The sequence below is a fragment of the Aethalodelphis obliquidens genome, unplaced genomic scaffold, assembly GCF_003676395.1.
Source record: "Aethalodelphis obliquidens isolate GAN/ISIS:26980383/991018 unplaced genomic scaffold, ASM367639v1 scaffold7, whole genome shotgun sequence".
NCBI lineage: Eukaryota > Metazoa > Chordata > Mammalia > Artiodactyla > Delphinidae > Aethalodelphis > Aethalodelphis obliquidens.
The window spans coordinates 36,207,330-36,231,559 of NW_020837951.1; the positions used below are offsets into that span (position 1 = coordinate 36,207,330).

Here is a 24,230-nt window from a genome sequence, read left to right on the forward strand (position 1 = left end):
AGATGCCACAGTTTCAGGGACACACAGCTTGGCACCTGGGTTGGTCCCTCCCACATGGACCACGTGAAGTCGTTATTCAAGAGGACTTTGTGTAGTTTGAGGCAAAACACAGAACTAAATTAGCGACGCTAAGCCCCCGCATGGGAGACATCTTCCTGGAACATTTGGGCCTGTCACACATTCCTGGAGGGAGCAGCAACACAGCTGCAGCCACAGCTGCCAGGAACACGCCCCGGGCTCCCACCCTGTGTGCTGGGGGGAGGGCAGAGGCTGGAGGGCTTCCTCCGGGGGCCCTGAGTGAGCTCACCCTCACCCCCACGCTCACTGACTTCATCCTCCAAGGCTGCTTGGCCAAGAGCCCAGGCGGTGTGAGGGGCTTTCTCCCAGAACAGGCCCTGGGCCACCAGGCTGAGTGGGGGATGGGTGAATCGCAGGCCTAGCCCAGCTCCCTGGAAACCAAGGTGGTGCTGGGGGGCGTATTGAACTCTGAAATGCCCGTGGATTTTAAGAAAAAAGGGAGGGTGGTGGGTGGGCAAGGGGCGGTGGAAGGTAGAAAAATGCAAGGAAGTAAAGCTTTTTTCTCCATTTGTTCTTTGGCAATCCCACCAGAGAATTCCAGGAGGCGTGCAGATGACATCATGGCTTACAACGGAGAAATCTCAGTAATTCTGTGAAATGGAGCCCCTGCCTACCCCGTGTTTCCGATGGAAGCTGCTTTATATTTATGTGTTTAAAGCTGTATCTTGTATCACATTTAATGAGGGTTTAATATTCTTAAATATCTACCAAAAGTAGATTACAATGCATGAAGGTCACATAAAATGAACTTCATTTTCTCAGCATCACAAACATTTGGAATACAGAAAGTCCAGGGATGGATATTATAAGTAAGAAAGGTACAAAAGGAGTTTGCTTAAAAAAATTTTTTAAAGTTTAAAAATTGATTCCCCCCCCCAAAGTCCAAATAATTGTAGTCTAGGGAACCATCAAGGTAAAGGCTTCATATGCTCATTTCTTTGGTAAGAATGAATTCATGCAGAACTGTAAAACCGAGTGTGCGCTCAAGAGACTCACAGCATCACACGAGCAAGCACATACACCCACAGGGACAGACACACAGCTGAGTTTTTGTTGTTCTAGGCACTACAAATCCAAGTTCTTACGTCTGCCACCTGCCCGTTACATTGGCCAAATTACTTCTTTGGAGGCAGGACATTTTCTTCAAAGAAGCCCTGGTTGACGACATTCCCTGCTGGGAAGTATCTAGCCACCACGAAGGAGGACCCATCACCTGCAGATGCCTTCCCCACTCCCATCTTCTTTGTATTCTTCCATACCATGGCAGTGAAATGTCCTGTAGGGGAGCAGTCATGGGGAGAGGGAAACAGATTAGTTAGCAAAGCCTGGAGAATGGTGTTGCAAGGGACTCTTGAACCCCTGTGCCGTCCTGCCATGCTGTGAGAGGCTTGATCTTCAGCCACCGATCAGAGGAAGGGGACACAAAACACTGACCAATTTTCTAATGCATCGGGTCCTCTCAGTCAGCCACAAAGACCCTACTCATCTCACTCTCTGATGCCCAAAGGTTTCATGGTCTCCCAGAGATCACGGCAAAGCCCAGAGACCCCAACAATTAGGATGCCACCCTACCCGGCACCTGCTTCCACCCCTCCCCCCGAACTGTACTCTTCAAGGTCACCAATGATCTCCATGTTCCTTCCCAATGGTCACCTTTTGCCTTCATCTTACTTGACATCTCAGGAACATTAATGGAGTCGACTCCTCCGCTTTTCAAAGGACTCTCCTCTTTTGGTTTCCTCTCTTGGCATTCCTCCCATGTCACTGCCTCTTCCTCTTCCTCCTCTATCTCACTTGTGAATATCAGAGGACCCGCATTTCCCAAGGCTCAATCCTGGGCTCTCTTATCTTTTCTTTTTGCACTCTTCAGGCGATTTCATCTTTCCCTGGCTCCCAAATATCTTTCTCCAGCCCAAATCTCTCCTCTGTGTTCCAAACACAACCACTTACTTGACATTGCCACTTGGGTGAGTCACAGGCCTCTCAAATTTAACCTGCCCAAACCTCACTCTTGATTTTGGTCCCTCCCATTTCCACGTCTGGTACCTCTGTGCACAAAATCCTCAGGGTGGCTCTGTATTCCTCCCTCCTGCTCATTTCCTCACAACAACCCATCATTCAATCCTGAAGAATCGGAAGGGTAAGCTGTGACAAAGTGAGAGAGTGGCATGGACATATATACACTACCAAACGTAAAACAGATAGCTAGTGGGAAGCAGCCGCATAGCACAGGGAGATCAGCTCGGTGCTTTGTGACTGCCTAGAGGGGTGGGATAGGGACGGTGGGAGGGAGGGAGACGCAAGAGGGAAGAGATATGGGAACGTATGTATATGTATAACTGATTCACTTTGTTATAAAGCAGAAACTAACACACCATTGTAAAGCAATTATACTCCAATAAAGCTGTTAAAAAAAAAAAATCCTGAAGAATCTAACTCCAAAATACATCTCTAGTCCATCCACTCCCCAAACTGTGGTCTCAACCGCAAACTTTTCTCACTTGGGACCACTGCAACAGCCTTCGCCTGGCTCTCCAGAAGCCACCCTTGCTGCCTCAATTCACTTTCCACTGACATAGCCAGAGTGATCATTTTGAGACATAAGTCATATCTGTTTACTTCTCTGCTTAAAAATCCTTCCATTGTTTAGTCGTACCTAAAACGAGAGTGAATGCTTTGCCCCAGTGGCCTCGTTTCCATTCCTTGAACACATCCGGTTATTTCTGACTATAAAGCCTTTGCACACACTGGCCGCTGTATGCAACGCTCTTCTGATGACCAGCGTTTTCTTGTCCCTTAGGTGTCAGCCCAAATGTCACTTTTTCAGGGGCTTCCCTGGTGGCGCAGTGGTTGGGAGTCAGCCTGCCGATGCAGGGGACACGGCTTCGTGCCCCGGTCCGGGAGGATCCCACATGCCGCGGAGCGGCTGGGCCCGTGAGCCATGGCCACTGAGCCTGCGCGTCTGGAGCCTGTGCTCCACGACGGGAGTGGCCACAACAGTGAGAGGCCCGCGTACCGCAAAAAAAAAAAAAAAAGTCACTTTTTCAGAAAGGCCTTTCACAATCACTCTTATTTCCTGAACACCTCCCTCCCCTGAGTCTTATTGCACCATTTTCCCCCTCGTATCATTCTTACCATTTGCAATGGTGTATCTGATTATTTGCTAATTGTTTGGCTCCTTCACTAGGCCATGAGCCCCACGTGGGCAGGAACCAAATTGATCTATTCATCAAAGTACATGCAGTGCCCTGGCACAGCCTGACACATGGAAAATGTAAAATAAACCTTTGTTGAATGAATGAATGGAATGCATGAGTGAATGAATGAAAAGCATATGGAAGAACCATCTTGGACTAAGTTCTGCCACCACTGGAAATGCAGGCTTTCTACAGTTTGAGCTCTTTGAGACCTTCACAAGTTAGAGCCTCCTTCAGTTCCCTCTGCTCTGAGCCAAATAGCCCAGTTCCTTCTCAAGCTACTGCCTGCCCCTCCAGGTGCTTCTGTGGCTTGCCAAAGCTTCCCAGCATCATTCTCTCACTGTTCAGGCTGCCTGCCCCTCACTCACTGGTATTTTCAAACTGCTAACATAGCTTAGCTTCTAACTCCCCTCCTGCTTTGGGGTCAAACAGCTGATGCTGTAACATACTCTTTGCTCAATGACCATAAATTCTCATCTCCTGGGAGTAGAGACTGGGAGTTCATCCTTTGCACCTTTCTCATAGAGATCCTTTGACAGGTCAATGGGATATTTACCGCCATGTCACAGAATGGCATTCATTTTCGAAAACAACCCCAAAGATATTATATTTCCTCTTTGAGGGCAGGCACCATATCTGTCTTATTGACCATTGGGCTTGGCACATAGTAGATGCCCAATTAATATCTGATGAAGAAAGGAAGAGACAGAGGGAAGGAGGAAAATTGTGATCAGAGTAGCTAAGCTTCCAGTGGCTGGTTAGGAAAGAAAGAGGGCAACTGCTTTATACCTATTAAGATGGAAATTATTTAAAAAACAAAACCAAATAACAAATGTTGGTGAGGATGGGGAGAAATTGGATCCCTTTTGCTTTGCTGATGGGAATGTAAGATGGTGCAGCCACTGTGGGAGACAGTACGGCAGTTCCTAAAATAATTAAATACGGAATTACCGTATAATCTGGTAATTCCACTTCTAGGCATACACCCAAAAGAACTGAAAGCAGAACTCAAATATTTGTACACCAGTGTTCATGGCAATATTATTTACAACAGCCAAAAGGGGGAAAGAAAACAACTGCCCGTCGACAGATGAATGGATAAACAAAATGTTGTATGTATACACAATGGAATATTACTCAGCTTTAAAAAAGAAATAAAATTCCAACATATGCTACAACATGGATGAACCTTGAGGGTATTATGCTAAGTGAAATAAGCCAGACACAAAAGGATAAATATTGTAGGATTCTTACCTATATAGGTAGAATAGTCAAATTCATGGAGACAGAAAGTAGAATAGTAGTTACCAAGGCTTGGGCTGGGGGTGGTAGGAAAGGATAAGAGTTATTGTTTAATGGGTTTAGAGTTTCAATTTGGGATGATGAAAAAGTTCAGCAGATGGATGGGGGTGATGAGTGCACAACGACATGAATGTACTTAATCCCACTGAACTGTATGCTTAAAAATGGTTAAAACGGTAAATTTATGTTAAGTGTATTTCACCACAAAATAAAGAAAGAAAGAGAAAGAAAGAGGAAGAAAGGAAGGAAGGAAAGAGACAGGCTGGTACCCACACTCTTCCATTCAGGGAAGAGACAGAGTTGGTATTTCCCATTGTGTCTTGTATTTGGTAAGGACTAAATAAACCATCATTAATTAAATTGTGTTTTTCCCCCTATAAATGAACTCCATTTTTATAATTTTGAAATTTAGGTATAGTTTATTTCTTTGTCTACATCCCTAAAAGATTTGAGTTTACTAAATTCTTTATGAAAATAAGCAAACATAAACACTAATCAGTAGGGTTAATACGATACAATCAAAGCAAGAATTAAAAGAAAACAAACACTAAGTACGATTATGCATCCTGACCACTTATCCTTAACCTCGTGTTAACTGCTGCTCAATACACTTTGATTCTCACCTCAGAAAAGAAGAAACACTACCTTCCAATTCACCCTTGGTCCTTACACTTTTTTTTTTTGGGTCCTTACACTTTTGAGTCACATTTCTTTCCCATCTCCAGGCTGTCAGCAGGTGTCACTGCTTCTATAGACTGTGTTGTCTTTTCTTCTTCTTCTTTTCTCTTTTGTTTTTTCTAATTTGGCCACACCATGAGGCATGTGGGATCTTAGTTCCCCAACCAGGGACTGAACCCAAGCCCCTTGCATTGGAAGCATGGAGTCTTAACCACTGGACTGCCAGAGAAGTCCCTTAGACTGTCTTTTCATTAAGGCTCAGGCCCTTTTTCATACAAAGCTTTTCTCCAAGAGACCACATGCTTTGGCCACTGACCCACCCACTCTCTCTGTCACCCAGACAAGGAAGAGCTGCCATTTATCCACTGGTTGCCAAGAAAATAATTACAGATACCACATGCGCACCAGCAGTGTGAATGCCCGTGGAAGCCTATTCCAAATAGATGAGACTAAGTAATCCTTCTTCTGACTGGAGAGGTTTCTGTCTGCAGAGATAATTAAGCCTGGGTATTTAGAGATGAATTAAAGGACACAACTTCCTTAGCAACCATCAGATACACACTGGTTTCTAACCCTAAACTACTAACAGCTTCCTTCTTTTTCTTTTTTTTTCCTAAAGGGATCACATCCTCTTTCCTGCTATGGACCCAAACTTCCTAGAATATGCATTTGAAAAACAAGTTGAGTAAGTTACAGTACATCCTTGCAAGAGAATAATGCATAAGAAAGAGGAATCTCTTTCTGTATTGATATGGAACAATCTCTGCCAAGCTGCTGTGAGGACAAAGCAAGTGCAAAACGGATCATCTATCTGACACCAGAGTATAAAAAAGGGAAAAGAGAGCATTTACACAACTGCTGGTTCAGAACATCTCTAGAATGAGCCACAAGAAACTGGTATTACTGGTTGGGAGGGAAAGCGCTGGAGGCCAGGAACGGAAGGAAGACTTTCCACCTTATACAGCTTGCAAATTTCGTGTCATATAAAAGTATTATTTATTCAGAATAAACAAAGCCTACTCATTAAAAGAAAACATAAAGGGACTGCAGGAAGCTATTTTTCTCCGCTCAGCACAAAGCATAGAACTGTGTCCTTCATCACAAGACTTTGACCCAGGTGGGGTGCGGTAGGGACAGATTATAGGATATTTCAAAGGCCTTTGCACCTGCAACATGGACTCAGGTCAGGGAACCCCTGAACCATGGTGCAGCAAGAAGCAGCTCTGGGGGAGGCTGACTCATGGGGGATGGGCCTGAGCATCTTTAAGGGTCTTGCGAGCCCCGCTTATATCACCACCCAAAGCTGTGCTCCTGTCTGAGGATCAGGCTCTGTGTGACCCAGGCATTGTCCACTGGCACCTGGGATGGCATAGGGGCTGGAGGCTCTGGGGTTTTCCTCTTTAGGGCTGGGAGATGTGGGGCAACAGACAGGATCACAGTGGGCCAGTGGTCATGGAAAGTTGAGTCCCATCTCCAGTTCTGACACTTGAGAGATTCCCACCTTGGAGCAGGGGCCATGTAAAAAGCATCAGATTGAGGATAGAAGGTAAACAGGAGTCTCTTCCCCTTTCTGGGCCTCAGTTTCTCTTCTGCAAACGGGTGGAATAAAGCCCCACCTTCAAATGGTGTTGCAGGGTTACGTGGCCATGGAGACAGAGATGCTTTTCACTGTCAAGTGGCGTGCACACACGAGCAACGCCAATCACTTGCTCTGACACATGTCTGATTGCCCAAGAATCTTGCTCAACGGAAAAGGACGTCCAGACGCTGTGAAATAAAACGTCTTCTGGACACTGATCTTTATGAAAAGAAGACCAGGTTCTGCCTACACGTCCTTAATCACTGGTAGGAGGTTGTCACTGTTCCCTCCCTCACCTCTCAAATCTAATTGCCACAGAACCAGCAATTCTCACTCAGGGCCTGACAGTGGCCTCCTTGTCCTGCCCCGCAGGGCAGACGCTTCTACCTCTCCCCACACGACTGCAAGAACCCCTGCCCAAAGGGGTGAGCACAAACCACAGGAAACGGTGACTGGCTCTGAGAACATGTCACTTCCTGCTTCTGAAGAAGCCTCCAGGGGGTAAGAAGCCATAAGTGGCTCCATCCATGGGTGGGATGGGGTGGGGCAGAGGAATGGGGGGTGGACAGAGAACCCCCTTTCCAGTTTCCCTGGTGCCTTCTGGTCAGAGAAATGCACAGCCCCTTCCAACCCATCCTGGGCCCCGGGTGCATGTGAGTCGGTCCTGAGGAAAGACAGGAGCCTGGTGATCGCTGCTGAGGGGCAGGGGGGAGCCCAGAGCTTGGAGCGGCTGCCCGGGGCTTAGTAAGCTAACCATTTACTGCTCACCGGGGAGGCCTATGCAAAGGCTGATGGTCCCTGGCCAGTTCCCTGCATCTAAATACTGGCTCTCAGAACGTCCCATAGAGGCCTCCGCTTTGTCCCTCTCCCTTGGGGACAGGGAAGAACAGGGAGTCGACCCTAGTTCACACAACTAATAGTGCCAGAGCTGAGACTAGATCCAAGCTTTCTGCATTCCAGGCTCTCCTGAATGACAAACTCGAGTATAAAGGTGAAGGGAGAATGCCTGGGAGGCTGTGAGGAGTGAGGTGCAGAGAGGAAGGATGTGAGGGTGTGGGGGGAGGAGGGAGCTCAGACCAGAAGAGCCAGCAGCTTGGCCGTTTTCTCAACGGCCCCAGGAAGCCACTGGCAGCTTAAGCAGGAGAGCAGCGTGGGCAGAAAGGGTCTTAGAATATTCTGGCTGCTGGGGAGCAGGCTGGAGCAGAAGCGGGATGACAGGTTAAAAGCGCTGAGGCATCACTCCTGGAGAGAAACACTCAGCGACCTTTGAAATCCACAGCCTCCTTATCACACTCCAGTCAGGTGAAGAGCTTTGAATTGGCAGCTTGGGTGCTCTTGGATGGAGGGGGTGTGTGTGTGTGTGTGTGTGTGTGTGTGTGTGTGTGTGTGTGTGTGTTGGGAGAGGTGTTGGGGAAAGAGGGTTTTGCCCTCTGGGCAAAGTCAAACCACAGAAATATGGAAGAGGTGAAACAGGAGAGAAATAATTGATTTTCAGAGGGTTAGTTCCTCTCTGAAGTCAGACCCAAACTGCAACCCAGCCCAGGGCCGGGTCACTGGTGTGACCATGTCACTCACCTGTCCCGGAAGTGAAGCCAGGCTGCTGAAAGTTGTAGTTCTTTATTTCACTGTACCATCTATCAGCCACCTCCTTTCCTGTATGGAAAATAAAGTTTAAAACTCAGCAGCAAAATCAACCGACTCCCTATTCCTTCCATCTCCTCCCATTAACCCCAAAGCACCCATCCCACAGTTAGATGTCTCATAAAGCACCAACGAGCTGACATGGGGACTCCTGCCCATGAGCACATCCAGGCTGCAGGGAGGGCCTTGTTAGGGGTTGGAAAGAGCCCTGGCCTGAGGTCAGGGGACCAGCATCTGTGTCCCTGCCCTGACACTAATTCACTGTGTAATCCTGGGCAAGGCCTGCCCCGTTCTGTACAATCGGGTTGAATGCAACGTACTCCAAGGGCTTCTAATGATGCTCTGAGTTTCCGGGAGACCACACCTTCATCCCACCGCAAGTCTGGCTCCTGAAACACCCACAGGAGGAAATGTAATTGGGCCGGTGGGTCAGGGTCTCCCCTGCAGGCAGAAGGGTACTCCCCTGGAGCATCCACTGGTCACAGCATTTCCCTGGGAGCGGCTGACCTCAGGGCCAGAGAGCTAGGAGCCTCGGACCTCAGAGCAGTAAGTCCTGAACTTGAATGAGTGCACCGATCACCTGGGGCTCTTGTTAGAATGCAGATTCTGACTTTGGAAGCTCTAGGGTGCAGCCCTGAGTCTGCATTTCTAACAAGTTCCCAGGTGCTGCTGCTCATCCATGGACCACACTTTGAGGAGCAAGTCCTTCGAGAACAGTGGCTACACAGCGGCCGCAGCTGGGGAGCTGTTCAAAATTACTGATGCCTGGGGCCTGCCACAGGCTGACTGTATCAGTGTCTCCGGAGGAGAGATCCAGGCACTAGTATTTTTTGAAAGCTCCACAAAAGATCCCAGTGTGTAGCCAGGGTGGGGAATCACTGCCCTAGAGATGTCCTACCCAACCCCTCTCTGTAGAGATGGGGAAACGGGGGCCAGGGAAGGTAGCAGATTTGCTCAAAGCCACACAGGGAGCCAGCGCCAGGAGCCCTGTCTCCTGCCGGCTCTCTCCCACCCCTCTCCCTTCTCCCCGCCAAGGCCCACAGTCTGAGCCTGGGGAGGGGCTGCGGGCCTCAGGCTCCTGCTTTCCCGGGGAGCAAGTGCACACTTCTCCTGGAGGCACTCTGCCCCAGGGAAACCAAGAGGACTCCCAGGGCCTCCCCGGGGAACTCCCAGGAATGTGAGGCCAGGGAGGGAGCAGTCATTCTCCCGCGGGAGTTTGGAGAAAGCTTCAGAGCACGAGGTAGCTCTCTCCAGCATTTTTCCTAAAAAGCCACGACAGCCTTGTCAGAGCCAGGAAGCTCAAGAATGTTTGGTCAGTGTGGTGGGATCACCATTCCAGGCTGTGACCTTGGATGAGAAATTGTCTTTCCCATTATTATTACTTTTTCCAGCACGGAAAAAAGCTCTATTGCATTTTTTCTCGTGAAGAAAGTTAATACACAAGCACTGTAAATATTTTCAGAAAAACGTGAGGAACGTAAAATCCTTCTGAGGCTGGGGATGCTTCAGGGCCCGCAGGGTCAGGCTGAGACTCAGCACAGAAACGGTCTGTCTCCCCGCCCTCACTCCTCTGCTGGGAGCTCTTCTGGAAGGGGGGTGGGGCTGGGCAGTCTGACTCATCTCTGTGTCCCTGGCAGTCAGCACAGGCCTGGCCCTGAGCTGGCCATCGGAGACCTTGTGGTGAGCTGCAGTCAGCTCCTGGGAGCAGACAGACAGCTCTGGGGTTCTCTTCCCTTTTTCTGGGCCTGTGGCTGCATCACGGTGACAACACCACGGCGGGCGCTGGGGCCAGGAGGGGCGTGCATGCTGGATGTCCTAGGCCCGGCTCAGGCAGGAGCGGGGGAGCCGAGAAACGACTCACCTGTCTGATCGTAGGATGCCCACGCCAGGTTCTCCCCGCACTGGCCACGACTGGACTCCGGGCTGTGCTTGAGGATCCTCGTGCTGGCCAGGGCCTCTGAATACCTGCCGGAGTCCACGGTGCTTCCTTAGAGCGAGTACGGCCCAGGGAAGCCCCCGGAGGAGGAGCCCTAACCTGGTGTGGCTGAACTTCCTTCCCTGCCCTGGGCTCGCCGAGGCCATCAGGAGCATCACACCTGCAACTCGTCTAAGCCCCCACTCCAGTCCCATTTTACAGAGGAGCACACTGAGGCTCAGAGGAACAATGGGACCTGCCTGGGTAAGTGGCAGAGTGGTTATTCAAGTGTGGCTGTATTTGCCCCCCAACCCACGTCCCTCCTGCCTTCCAGAGCCCATCTGGGACTGCAGCAGGGGCAGCACCGGGAAGGGCCCGAGTTGCCCGGGGCCCCGGGGGGACTCACTGCTGAGCCTCCCGGTTGAGCTTCTTGCAGAGCTTCAGCGGGGCGACGCCATGCTGCTTCCGGTACTCATTGTGGGCCTTCAGGACCTCGTCATTAAACTGCTTGGAAGCTGCAATGATTTCAAGATGGAGACTGTCTCAGCGTGGAGAAAAGAGCCACGGAAAGCACGCCAGCAGGCTTCAGAGCAAAGCCCAGCTCAAACCTCAGCCCACGTGCCCAGGCTGCTGCCCCGGTCTCTGCACACTGATGCCCCCTGGACTACGCAGGGCCCCATGGGGCATGTTAGGCATTTGGACCTTTATCCAAGGCAATGGGAAGCGACTGAATGGGGGCGGGGAGTGAGCTGAGGAGAGCTGTGTTTCTGGAAGACCCTGCTGGCTGCTGAGTGGGGGATGGGCTGGAGGTGCAGAGCAGATGGTGGGAGGCAGGACAGGAAGCAGCAGGACTTCTGCAAGAAAATGTTTGAAGGAGACTGGGTAGCTCAGAGCGGACCTACAGTGCATGGTCAGGGGGACTGGCAAGGGCTGGAGGTGGGAGCCCAGAGAGAACAGGCCTGGCTGGGGTTGAGGGGTGCCTGCACTGTCCCGAGAGAGAGGGACAGATGAAGAGAAGAGGACCAACCAGGGTAGGACAGCATTGGGAAGCAGAGAGAGGGGAGAGTGTGGGAAACAACGCGGTGGTGGGGTGGGATCAGCTGGGCTCAGGCTTGCAGGTGAGGGAAGAGGTGGAGCCTGTGTCCAACTGGGTCACAACCTCAGAAAAAGCAAGGCCAAGAAGTGGTGAAGCCAAGGGCAGGCCAGGTCAGTAGTGGACAGAGGTCCCTTCAATTCGGATCTGAAATGGAACCCCATCCATCCCACATCCTCCATCCATCTCTCCACCACTCATCCATCCACCTATTGATTCATGATCTAAGCATCAACGTCCAACCACCCATCCATCATCCATCCAACCCCAGCCCATCCCTCTGTACATCTGCTCTCTGAGTGCCTCCTCTGGGCGAGGTCCCATATTGTACGCTGGGGGTCCAGAGACAAATCAGCCGTGTCCTGCCCTCAACGAGCTCACACACAGAAGGGAGACAGCCTTGTAAACAGACACTAGCCAACAGTGCGGTAGGGCCAAGGTGCAGGTGAGCACTGGTCAAGAGGAACTCAGAGAAAAGCAGCCTAACATGGTCTGGGAGACCAGGAAGGTGACCCCTGATTTGAGGCCCCACAGAGGTCTGGACAGGAGCTGGCCAGGCTAAGATTGTGAAGGCGCAGAGCGCAGCCTTAGGAATCTGGGAGTCTCCCCTCTCCCTCCCCCACCCCCCCTCCACCATGGAAACGGCGGGTGAGCTGGGTGAATTATGAGCAATGGCCACAGAGGGTCCACAACACTGAGCTAGTCCCCTCTGGCGGGAGCCTGCCCCTGAGGCCTGGCCATGGGCAGGGAGGGTGTAAACCAGAGGATGAAAGAAGCACCCCTCTGTCCACTAGCCTAGGTCACCTTCACCAGCCACCTTTCTCCTCCTCTGCTGTCTTCCCCCAGAGGCCGTGGAGATGAAGCAGCAGGGGTCCTCTTCCCCTCCCTCAGCCAGATCCCTCAGGTCTCCTGGGCCTTCAGATAGAATCCCACTGGGCCTCTGAGGGGATGTGAGGGAAGAAGACCCAGGGCTTGCCCTCCGGAGCTTTGGGCTAGACACCAACCCAGCAGAGGGAAGGAAACTGCAGGCTATGCCAGTGGTGGTCGAGCTTTCCAAGGGGTTTCCAAAATATTGGACAGCGAGTGGTCCTGACCTCAAACATTCCAGGGCCCGGCAGGGCAGTCCAGTGGGGTCCAGTCACAGTAATGTGGAGTGAGACAGGGACAGGGGTGGGAGAGGGGTGCTGAATGCCAGGATCTGGGAGATCTGGGTTGACAGGCAGAGATGGGGAGATGCTGTGACAAAGGCGTGGAGGTGAAAACCCTGATGATGGTAACTGGGCACAAGGCAGAGGGTGGAGCTACCACCTGAAGTCTCAGGCCTCTGTGGCCAAGAGGCCGGCCAAGCCCTTGTTGGAACGAAAGACAAGGATTTGGGGTTTACTGGAGGGAGGGGGGAAAGGGAAGATGCTGTCTAATGGGTATAGAGTTTCAGATCTACAAGATGGAAAAGTTCTGGAGATCTGTTTTACAGCAATGTGAATATACTTTACACTACACTAAAAAATGGTTAAGATGGTAAATTCTATGTCATGTGTTTTTTACAATTAAAAAAAAAAAGATGTTGGGTTTAGCATGTTCCTGTGGATAATGGAGTCACAGAGGCTTTTAAAGAACATCTCAGGGGCTTCGCTGGTGGCGCAGTGGTTGAGAGTCCGCCTGCCGATGCAGGGGACGCGGGTTCGTGCCCCAGTCCGGGAAGATCCCACATGCCGCGGAGCGGCTGGGCCCGTGAGCCATGGCCGCTGAGCCTGCGCGTCCGGAGCCTGTGCTCTGCAACGGGAGAGGCCACAACAGTGAGAGGCCCACGTACCGAAAAAAAAAAACCCAGAATATCTCAGGTGCAAGTGGCAGGAGCCACAACAACTCACGGGAACCGCACTGGGGCCTCGCTGACAACACGCTAAAGAGTCAGCTGGGTGGCGTGGCAGCCAGAAACCCACGGGCTCCGGGGCGATGTGTTGCACAAGCCAGTGTCCAGCTGGAATGCTTCACCCAGCCCAGGCCCCACCTTGCATTAGAGGCAGTGAGAATCTGAAGTGTGTTCAGAGATGGTGATGAGGTGAAGGAGGGGCTGGATAGGTGGTCTTATAAGGGATGGTTGCAAGTACAGAAGAAGATCAGACTTTGGAAGACACCGTAGAGGGCCCTGCTGAATTCTGGGGCCGCACAGGGCAGAGCTGGGGCCAGTGGGTGGAAAAGCCAGGATGACAGATTTCAGCTCAGCCTAAGAAAGATCTTTCTCTCCATGAACGCTTTCTGAAGACTGAAAAGGCTACCTCGCAAGGTAGTGAGCTCTCCAGCACTGGGGACAAACAAGCAGGTGATGCCTCTCAGAGGGATTCAGGCACTGAAGACCCAGTCAGATGACCTTTAAGTCCCTTCCAACCCTGAGATCCCATAAGGTCCCATCAGGGTAGGGGTGAGAGGAGGCAAGATGACCGACTGACCCCAAACTTCCAGGAGTTCATAGCTTGTCTAACGAGTGATCAAGGTAAGTGTATGTGTCCATGCAAGGGCAGGTGTGGATACACACAAAGTGGCAGAAGGTCTCTATCTGAGTGACAGACCTGGCCAGGCCCATACTAATATCCCTTCCAGCTCCTATGTCCCAGGCAGGCCACGGTGGGACACTACGGGAGATGCATGGGACTGAGTGGCATGGGCAATGGTGACCACAGATGTATCAGGGAAGGCTCCCTGGAGGAGGTAATGAGGAGGCAAAAGCGCAGAAAGGGCCAGTGTGGAAGGGACCTGGTGTATCCCGGGGCTGTGTGGAGGAGGTGGAGATAAGGGGAATGGGTGGGTCGCTAAGGTGAAGCCCGTTTAAAGACAGCTCTGAGTGCTGGGGTGAGATACACTGGACTCTGGAGTGCTCAGGCCCTGCAGTCTCCTTGGCAGAGGGGACATAAGGCTGCTAAAAACTAGGTCATTGCATTCCCAGAATGTGGGAAGTAGTGAAACAAAAGTGAAAGTTCCTGCGCCCAACCTAAGCTTGTAGCCCAGAAGCTGAAGCCAGTCATTGATCCCAGCAGAGCCAGTGCCCTGGGCCAGGGTTCCTAGGAAGGGGTCAGGAGGGGTGCCCTCTCTCCCTGCCCCTGGCTGGGAGGCCTGGCGGCCCCATGACCACACCCCTGGCTGACTCACTGGTCCCCTCTCACCACGGCAGCCAGTCCCAGTCCAGGCGGCCCCTGTGAGCAGAACCTCAACCTCAGGGAAGCAAGATACCACTGATGACCACACCCAGAAAGAGGCACACCTCACTTCTGTAGAGAAACCTGAGAGCAGATAAACATAAGGAAAAAAGGAGTCAGAGAAAACCCACCCATCCCTGCCTGATGCAGGGAGAGCCCTCAGAGCCACCCCATGGTTGTGGGGGGAGAAGAAGGGAGGGATTATGCCCTCATTTTGTGGGAGGGTAAACTGAGGCTCAGAAGTCACACAGCCTCAGGGTACCAGCCTGGAATGAAGGAGGACCTTTCTTCTGCTCGATGGCCAGCCATTCTAGGTGCCAGGCCTGTGCAAGATCTGATTTACTTCTCACCACCATTGTGGGAGCTTCCACTACTGTACCCATTTTTCAGATGAGGAAACTGAGGCTCAAGAAGGAAATAACCTGTCCACATTCCTACAACTGGTCCAGAGGTAGGCCCACGAGGAGAGAAACCCTGCCCTTAACCCCACCCCACCCCAAGGGTCACGAGACAGAGGAAATCATTGAGAAGAGAAAGATAGGGCCACCAGTCCCAGGAGGAGGATCAGCCTAGTGGGGTTGGCAGCCACCTTCAAATCTCTGAGGGGAAAGAAGAGGAAGAAGGAAGAAGAGAAAAGAACTAAGATTTCTCAAGAGCCTCCTCTGTGCCAAGGCCTTTATAGACAGACCGTCGTGAGGGGCCCCAGAGGAAAATCAGGGGCTGTGGAGTAGAAGCTCCAGGGGGCAGACCTGGGGCTTAAGGCCAGAGCTGTTGAAAGGTAGAAGGGGCTGCCTGGGCCTGGCTCCTGCGGCTGAGGGCAGGCGGCTGGCCAGGGCGGTCTCTGCCGCTTGGAGGGTGCAGGCATCTCGGGTGGGGCTGGACTGGGGGCTCTTGAAGGTTCTTTAGGGCAGAGCTTCTAACTGTTGAATAAAGAATCTAAGGAGGTCCGTGCCCCTCCTCCCTCACAGCTGGTGGCTGCGACGGGCTCCTCCCTCAGCATCCATCCTCTTCGGAGGCCTCCCAGAGCCCAGCTGACTCATTTCTCAACCCTCGCCAGACTCCCCACCAGAGAGGCCCAGGACCATCAGGGGCCAAGGCAGGAATTATGGACAGGCCCCTCTGGTCCCCTGGCAAGAGGCTAGAAGGCCTTTGGGGCAAAGCTGGTTTTGTTTGGTTCCCTGGCAAGAGGCTAGAAAGCCTTTGGGGCAAAGCTGGTTTTGCTAGTTTATCAGGAAGAAAGAATAAAAAGTTGATTAAAAAAACAAACATATGGGCTTCCCTGGTGGCACAGTGGTTGAGAGTCCGCCTGCCGATGCAGGGGACACGGGTTCATGCCCCGGTCCGGGAAGATCCCACATGTCACGGAGCGGCTAGGCCCGTGAGCCATGGCCGCTGAGCCTGCGCGTCCGGAGCCTGTGCTCCGCAACGGGAGAGGCCACAACAGTGAGAGGCCCGCGTACCGCAAAAAGAAAAACAAAAACAAAAAAAACCCAAACAAACATATATACACTAATATGTATAAAATAGATAACTAATAAGAACCTCTGTATAAAAAATAAATAAAATTCAAAAAACAAACAAACAAACAAAAAAGCAATGAGTTCCAGATGAGTAGCTCTTTTCAGCTTGGGTTCCAGGAAATTCAAGAGGCAAATCCCAGCTCTGCCTTTTACTAGCTGGGTGACCTTGGACAAGTTGTTTCATCCCTCTGTGCCTCATTGACTCCATATACAAAATGGGGATAACAGTATTCACCTCACAGGGTTGTTGTGAGAATTAAATAAATTAATATTCGTAAATGCTTTAGAACAGATCTGGAGCAAAGTGAACAACTATAGTTCAACTAAATGTCAGCTATAATTATTATCATTACTGTTGGGCAGAGGAGTCCAAAGTTCCTCCTGGCCTTGGGGGAAACTGCTCCCATCAGATCCCTTCCCAGATTTTAACAGGAGCAGGGCTGCTGGTATTTAACCTGGCCTTTGATGACCTCTTTCAGTACCTCTGAGCTCAGATATTTACTGAGTAAGTGAGCACAAGAACAAATGAATGAGATTCTCACACCATCACTGGGTAACCCTGAGGACAGGATTCTTCTCATTACAGAGGAGGAAACTTTGGTCTTTAGGAGGACATGTGAATTGCCCGAGGTCACACAGTGAGTCCACATTAGAGCCAGATCTAAGAATGTCCCTCCTTTGCCCCGGATCTCACACGCTTTCCACCTTACATACATCTTCCTTTCCCTAAGCAAGAATGACAAGGATGTCCCAGTGTATCGGCTGCCCCTTTGTGATGGGCAGTAGTCACTGAAGGGCTGAAGAAGCCAGGGCAGAGAGAGCGCTTGCTCTCACCAGCAGACAGGTGGTCCCCTCTCTAGCCCTGCCTGCCGCCACTCAGGCCTGCCCGCCAGCACTGGGCAAGTCACTGCCCAGTGCCTGGGCCCTGCTTCCCCACCTGTGTGAGAAGGAAGGATGACATCTGTGGTTTTCAAAATAGCTTCAAGGCAGGGAAACCCTTTCTTTGAAACTTTCTTTGGAATCAACAGATGAAAATGGTACTGCTGGGACTGACCTGGCCACATGGCCTCCCCCTGCAGAGGTGTGAGGGCCCTGCTCAGTAGAAAATTCGGATTAGTTGGTCCCTGAAGGTCTTTCTGCTCTGATAACCTCTGGGGCTGGGAGATGTGGGTCAAGGGATAAGAAGATTCTTAGAGACAATTAGAGGGTGTGTGGATGTCCCTAAGGGCCAGAGTCCAGGCTGAGAAACAGGATGACAAGTGGTCATTGTGGTAGAGGGGACAGCACCCAGCTGGGAAGTCAGAGAGCTGGGTACAAATCCTAGTTTGTCTACTTATTGGTCAGGGTGTGAGCTTGGGCGAAGTACTCAACCTCTGTAAATCTATTCAGCTGATAACAACTGCCTCACAGTGCTGTTACGAAAGTTAGTAACACATGTGAAATACCCAGCTCCAAGCCTGGCACACAGCAGGAGCAGAAAAATTGGTGATCACTCTTATTAGGGACTATATTAGAGGCTTTCACTGAGCCCCAGGCCATTGCCTTTCTCTGCCCGGCTGCAAACTGAAGCCCAGCAGGGAGACCAGGGCCAGTGGCCCGACCTGGAAGTCTCTGAACACTGGGCCAAGTGACTCCTGGAATTTAAGCTGTTTTGGTTATGTGACACTTTTCCAGCAATGCCCGCTACCCCAACAGCTCTGGGGTATATCTGAGGTTGAAGATTAAAAAGAGATGGGCTCCTATGCAGGGATGAGGAAACTGAGGCCCAGAAGAGGCAGGCTCCTTATGAAGGTCTTTGTGGAACCACAGAAAGCCCCTGGGTGGATACACGTCTGTGATGCCGCCTGTCTTTTGGGCACAGACAGCCTCAGGCTGGCGGCCTGGAATATCAAGGTTTGGGCCCGTGTCACCCAGAAAAGTCATTTTCTCTTGGGGACCCTTAGGGGAGCCAGATACTATCCAGGGGGCTCAGAGTCTTCGGGGCGGGGTGGGGGAAGACAAATAAAATGCATGTGGCTAAGGGCCAGCATTCTGAAAGGTCCCTGGGTATATGTGGAGGGTGGGCATGGGAAGGGGGGTGGAAACTGCCTGAACCACCTCTAACCTGTCTTCCACCACCATCCTGCTCGACTCTGCACCTCCAGTCCTGGAAGGTGTCATCACCTTCCTGCACCCAGATTCATACCGCTGACCTTTCCTTCTTATTCACAGCAAGTTAGTCACCAAGTCTGCTCGAGGCTACCATTTCAAAAATCCATCCCCGCTTCCTCTCCAGTCCCTTAGATGTCTCTGTCATCTCTTGCCTGAGTAACTGCAGCAGCCTCTCCCTGACGCCCACCTCCACCCTCTTCCCATCTGATCCGCCCTCCACCCTGGAACAGCTCTAGTCCTGCGGCTTTGAGATCGATGCTTTTCAATGGTCCCCCCAGGTCCCATCGGAAAAAGTCCAAAGTTCCAAGACACTCTGGGGTCTGACCACCTCTTCCAGGAGCCTTCACTGGACGCTTGGGCAGAGATTCTCCCCTCCCCTGAGCTCCCACTTCTCTTCACCTGTACCTGTCTTGTGGCTTAGATCACTTTCCACCTCTTACTGGAGCCATGTGGTGCCTGTCTATCCCCCTAATCCGCTTTATGGTGCATTTCATAATCCACATGAACACTCCTGAGGGTAGGGGCCATGCCCTCCGCAGCACTGGGTCCACAGCTTGGTACAGAGCTCATAGATGGTGGAATGGAAGGATGAGAGGGAGGGAAGGATGGAGGGAGGGAGAGAGGGGGAGAGGGATGAATGAACAAATAGAAGATAGGCACCCAGCAGTTCTGGAAAACTGTTTCTTAGGGAAGAAGCCAGAAACAACTGATTAAAATGTAGCTGTAGAGAATTTGTGGATTTTCTCCTAATCTATAGAGAAAGGAACTGATTTCCCAAGTAGGGATCTCAAAGTGCCCTCTCACATCTTCCATGCTCGTGTCCCCGCCCTCCTCTCCCCACACCCGCCACCTATCACATTCTTCTTTAACTGCAAGTCACCTTTCCATACTGTAAAAGACCCTGGGGATGATATAGGCCATCCTCCTTGTATAGATGAGTAAACTGAGGCACAGAGAAGGAAAGGGCTTTGATTGAGATCACACAGCAAGTGATTAGCAGAGCCAGGGCTGAAAGCCAGACCTGTAACTACAGATAAGGGCAGGTTAGGACCAATGCCAGAGAAAACTACTTACTCCCAACACTGGTACCTCGTAAGTCCAGATCTTGAGGACAGATTCAAGAAGAGACCCAGCCTTACCCATCTGAGGCTGACAATCTCAACTTCCCATGAAGCAGGACTTTTGAACTCTGTTCAAAAGCTGTTCATTAAAAAGCCTCCTGTGAGGCAGGAACTATGCTGAGATAGACATGGTTCCTGGCTGCCAAAAGTGAGGAGTCTGTGGGAAACAGATCTTTGGCTGGGTAGTGTCCCAACCTGACTGCTGGGAGGGCTGCAACAAAGAAGACACCAGGTGGGGAAATCGGGGTGGGCTCCCAGCACAGGAGTTGAGCCTAGAAAGACGGGGAGGATTTTCAACTTCACCGAAGTGGGAGAGGTGGAGTGCTGGTGGTGGTGGTGAGCGCTGGGAAAGGGAACCCAGCGGAAGAGCTATGCCCAGAGCACAGCTGAGTGCAGGGGGAGGAAAGGGGCTGAAGAATGTGTACTCTTTTCACCTGCAGACAATGGGATGGAAGGTGTTAGGGAATGACGGCACTTCACGGGGACAGCCACCTGGTGAGGATGGGCCGCGACAGGTCAGAGAGAAAGGGGAAGCCGTTGTTGGCAACCGTGTGTAGCCTGACTGAGTCTGGCACCGGGTAGGGGTGGAGGGGCACTTAAAGGAGGAGAGACAACGACCGAAGAAAAGGATGCTCAGAGCTGTCTTTCGGAGGGTTGGTCGGGGCAAGCTGTTTTGCAGGAAGAGAGGCTGTCACAGTTCTGTGGCTTTTTCCAACTCTAACCCTGTCCTGAAACAAAGCAAAAGCCACGCCTTGGCCGGAGGCTGAGCGCTAATCCCATCAGCGCCTGGAAGCCCTCCCTGACGCAATCTCTGGCTCGCAGACAGGAGGACCCTCCCTCGGTCTCGCCTTCCTCCCTCTCTCCCGAGGGCCCGACGGCCACCCCGGCTTCCTGGCTGCCCCGGAAATCGCCCGCGTCGCGAGCCCCTCCATCTCGCACCCAGTGGTCCCGGAGCGCGGCCGGAACCGTGTCGCCCCGGCGGAGGCTGTCGACCAGCTCCCCGGGGATCCAGTCCACCGCGGGAAGAGTGACAGTGAAGACCCCGGAGCCTGGGGCTCCGAGCCATCCCCGCACCCCGGCCCGGCTGGCACGGCGGGCTCACCTGATTTGCCCATGGCAGGCTCCGCGCGCTCTTCGGCTCCCGCTGCGCTGCGCTGCGCTCCCTGCCGGCTCCGCGCCGCTCCGAGAGCCGAGGAGGAGGCCGGGCGGCCGCAACTCCTCCCCCGGCGCGGCCCGGCCCCCGCCTTATAAGGCAGCGGCAGCTGCAGGAGGAGGCGCCTGGGGCCACGCCGCCGGCTGCCTGGAGGAGGCACCGCGCGCCTTCTCGCCCTGCTCCCGAGAACTTGCCCGGAGTGGGGACCCCAGCGACCGCTCAGGGCTTTCCAGGTGCGGACGGGGAGCCCAGGGCGTACTGGATACCTGTCCCTCTCGGGACACTGAATGGGGATGCAGAGGGAAGCCCACGCCTCTCACCCTGTTCCTGGTAGATGCTCAGCAACTGATGCGCTACGGGGACCGCGGGGCTCACAGTCGAGGTGTGAGGGTCGGTTCCGACCCGCGTCACCAGGGGTCGGTGCTCTTCCCGCCGCGGCCTGACCTCCACAAACCCCTAAGGCCCCGAGCATGCCGCCTTCCCCTCCCCAGTGACCCCGGGCTCCGAAGGGCATCTTCGTCCTCTCCCCAGCACACATCCTCTGGTGCGAGTCCAGGTGGGAGATGGGCACTCCCCAACCCTCCTGCGTGGCGGTCCCAGGGAGGCTCCTGCAGCCCCGCTCTGACCTGTCCTCTTGTCCCTCGTTGCCTGTCACACCAAGCCAAATCCCCCACCCCTGAAGTCAAACTAGACTTTTTTGCGGGGTTGGGAGGGCTCGCCAAGCGGCTTGCGGGATCTTAGTTCCCAGACCAGGGATCCAACCCGGCCTGGCAGCGAAAGCGCTGAGTCCTAACCACTGGACCGCCAGGGAATTCCCCAAAGTAGACTTTTTGATATTCCTCAAACATGTTCTGAGATTCCTCGCCTCCTTGCCTTCCTCAGGCTGTTCTGTCACCATGAGCTGCTGGCCCATCTCTGCCCATTCAAGTCCTACCCTTCCCTCAGGGCATATGGGTCCCTTCAACTTCCAGAGGTCCTGACCTTTTCTGGCCTTGGGGCAGTGGTCAGTACACACCTGGCACTGGGGAGACTTGGTCTCAGTCACAGCCCCACCCCGTGTGAGAAGAGTGGGGAATAAAGACATAGCCTGGGGCACCTGTGTGAGATTCCGCAGAGTAACTCCTTATTGGGGAAGGGGCTCAGTAAACCCTAATTGAAGGAAGCTAATTTTAAGACCTTTCAATAAGTGGGCACTGAAGTGAACTGACTTGCTTATTATAAGGGTAGACCTTTTTTTTTTTTGGGCTGTGTTGGGTCTTCGTTGCTGCACGCGGGCTTTCTCTAGTTGTGACAAGCGGGGGGCTACTCTTCGTTGCGGTGCACGGACTTCTCATTGCAGAGCACGGGCTTTAGGTGCGCAGGCTTCAGTAGTTGCGGCGTGCAGGCTCCATAGTTGTGGTGCACGGGCTTAGTTTGCTCTGCAGCATGTAGGATCTTCCCAGACCAGGGCTCGAGCCCATGTCCCCTACATTGGCAGGCGGATTCTTAACCACTGCGCCACCAGGGAAGTCCCTTAAGGGTAGACTTTTTAACATCAGGGGCTTCAAATATCCAGTAGGGCAAGGCTGGGCACTGCCCTTTATTCCCTCCCCTACGTCAGGCAAATACATCTACTGTAGTTTCATACTTTCAAACAGCATCAGAGGGGACCAAGTTGCTGCCCACTCTAAATCCAAAGAGACTTCTGGTGCTAGGTGGGGGTCTAATTCCCTCTGTTCAATTCCTCTCCCATTTTGCCAACAGATCCCCATTGAAATGACCAAATGAACCCAGTAGGAAGAATTCCATGTCACCTCTAGAATCTCTAGAAGGTGGTTTCCATTGTAAACAAAACTTCAAGGTGGTGCATGGGCTGAGAGAGCTGAGCACAGTGGAGCCACTCACTGCACGCAGCCAGAAGCCCTTGTGGGGACCAAGTTTCACTCACATCTCCTTGTATAGAGTTGAGGGCTAGAGGTGAGAGCCTGAGAATGGGTGGGGGACAGGATCCTAAGTAGTGGCATCTTTGGAGTCTGTGTAGGGTGGGATGCTGTGGGCTTTAGAGCTGGCTTTAGCAGCAGGCACGGGGAAGGGACAGTGTGCTGAATGTCAGTGCCAAAGTTGACCCCCTACCAAGGGCCCTGGGCTGGTTGGAGGGGGAGTCGCTGCCTAGCTGGCCTCAGAGAAAAGAGATATGGCAACAAAAGTCATACGGAAAAAGTGTTTGACCCAAGTTATTTTTTGTTTGTTTTATGTCCTATTTAAGAACTCCTTACCTACTCTAAGATCATGAAAAGTTTCTATATTTCTTCTAGAAGTTTTACAGTTTTAGCTCTTACATTCATTTTGATTATGGTGTATGGTGTGAAGTCAGGGTTGTAGTTCTCTCTCTCTCTCTTTTTTTTTTCTTATTTGGCATATAAATATCAAATTGCTCCAATAAAATTTCTTGAAAAGATTATTCTTTCCCAATTGGCCATATATATATATGGGCTCTCTATTCTATGCTATTGATCTGTATACCTATTTTTACTAATATCCCACTGTCTAGATTACTACAGCTTTATAATGTCTTGAAATCAGATAGTGTAAATCTCCCCGTTTTTTCTTTTCAAGGTTGTTTTGTTCCTTTTAAGTCCTTTTTATTTCCATGTAAATTAAAAAATCAGCTTGTCAATTAAAACAAAACAACTAAAAGTAGCCTGCTGAGATTTTGATTGGGATTGCCTTGAATTTATAGATAAACTTGGGAGGAACTGTTACCTCTTAACAATATTGAGTTTGCTGATCCACCAGCATGGTATATCTTTCCGTTTATTTATATCTTCTTTAATCCCTCTCAGATATGTTTTGTAGAATGTTGGTCTATAGTTAGTTTGCTATTCTTGTAATGTCTTTTTCAGACTTGGGTATCAGGGTAATGCTGGCCTTATAAAATAAGTTGGAAAGGGTTCTCCTGTTTTCTGGAAGTTTGTATAGAATTAGTATTATTTCTTAAATATTTCCTGCAAATCATCAATGAAGCCATCTAGGCATGGAGGTCCTTTTTTGGGGGTGTGGTTTAAATGATAAATTCAGCTTTATTAATGGATATAGAACCTTTCAGATGATCTATTTCTTCTTGAGTGAGCTTTGGTAACTTTTTCTTGGTGGTGGTGGTGATTTTCCTCCTTAAAATGACCCCCAAGTGAAGTGCTGAAGTGCTGTTTAGTGTTCCTAACTGCAGGAAGGCTGTGGTGTGCCTTAAGAAGAAAATGTACATTAGATAAGTTTCTTCCAGGCATGAGGTATAGTGCTATTGGCCATGAGTCCAATGTTGATGAATCAACAGTATATATTAAATAGAATGTCTTTAAACAGAGACACACATAAATCAGGGTTATTATTGATTGTCAGACAAAAAAATGTGACTAGAAGCTCACAGGAACCTAACCCTGTACTTTCTCTAGGAGCAATGGTTCAGTATTCTCTAATTCAGTGTTCCCGGCAACTTTATAAAGCATAATTACTGCAAATAATGAGAATCAACTGTACTATTGATCTCAGAAAAACAGCTTTTGGGTTAATTGATTTTCACTATTGTTTTCCCATTTACAATTTCATTAATTTCTCTTTATAAATGTATGTGT

At 51.2% G+C, this 24,230-nt stretch overlaps 1 protein-coding gene across 2 annotated transcripts; it reads right to left on the minus strand.

Moving 5' to 3' along the window:
- Positions 1-748: 748 nt before the first annotated feature.
- On the minus strand, positions 749-20,677 carry GLIPR2 (GLI pathogenesis related 2). 2 transcript variants are annotated; one of them, XM_027105521.1, is made up of 5 exons: positions 20,572-20,677; positions 10,797-10,905; positions 10,337-10,440; positions 8,410-8,487; positions 749-1,354 (listed from the first exon to the last, which is right to left on the minus strand). In XM_027105521.1, exons 1-5 carry the CDS (start codon positions 20,582-20,584, stop codon positions 1,194-1,196), a joined length of 465 nt encoding a protein of 154 aa, XP_026961322.1. In that variant the 5' UTR covers positions 20,585-20,677; the 3' UTR covers positions 749-1,193. The 2 variants fall into 2 exon arrangements, with proteins under 2 accessions (XP_026961322.1, XP_026961323.1); XM_027105522.1 differs by lacking the exons at positions 8,410-8,487; positions 10,337-10,440 and having other exon boundaries at positions 1,288-1,354.
- Between the last annotated feature and the right edge of the window lie 3,553 nt (positions 20,678-24,230).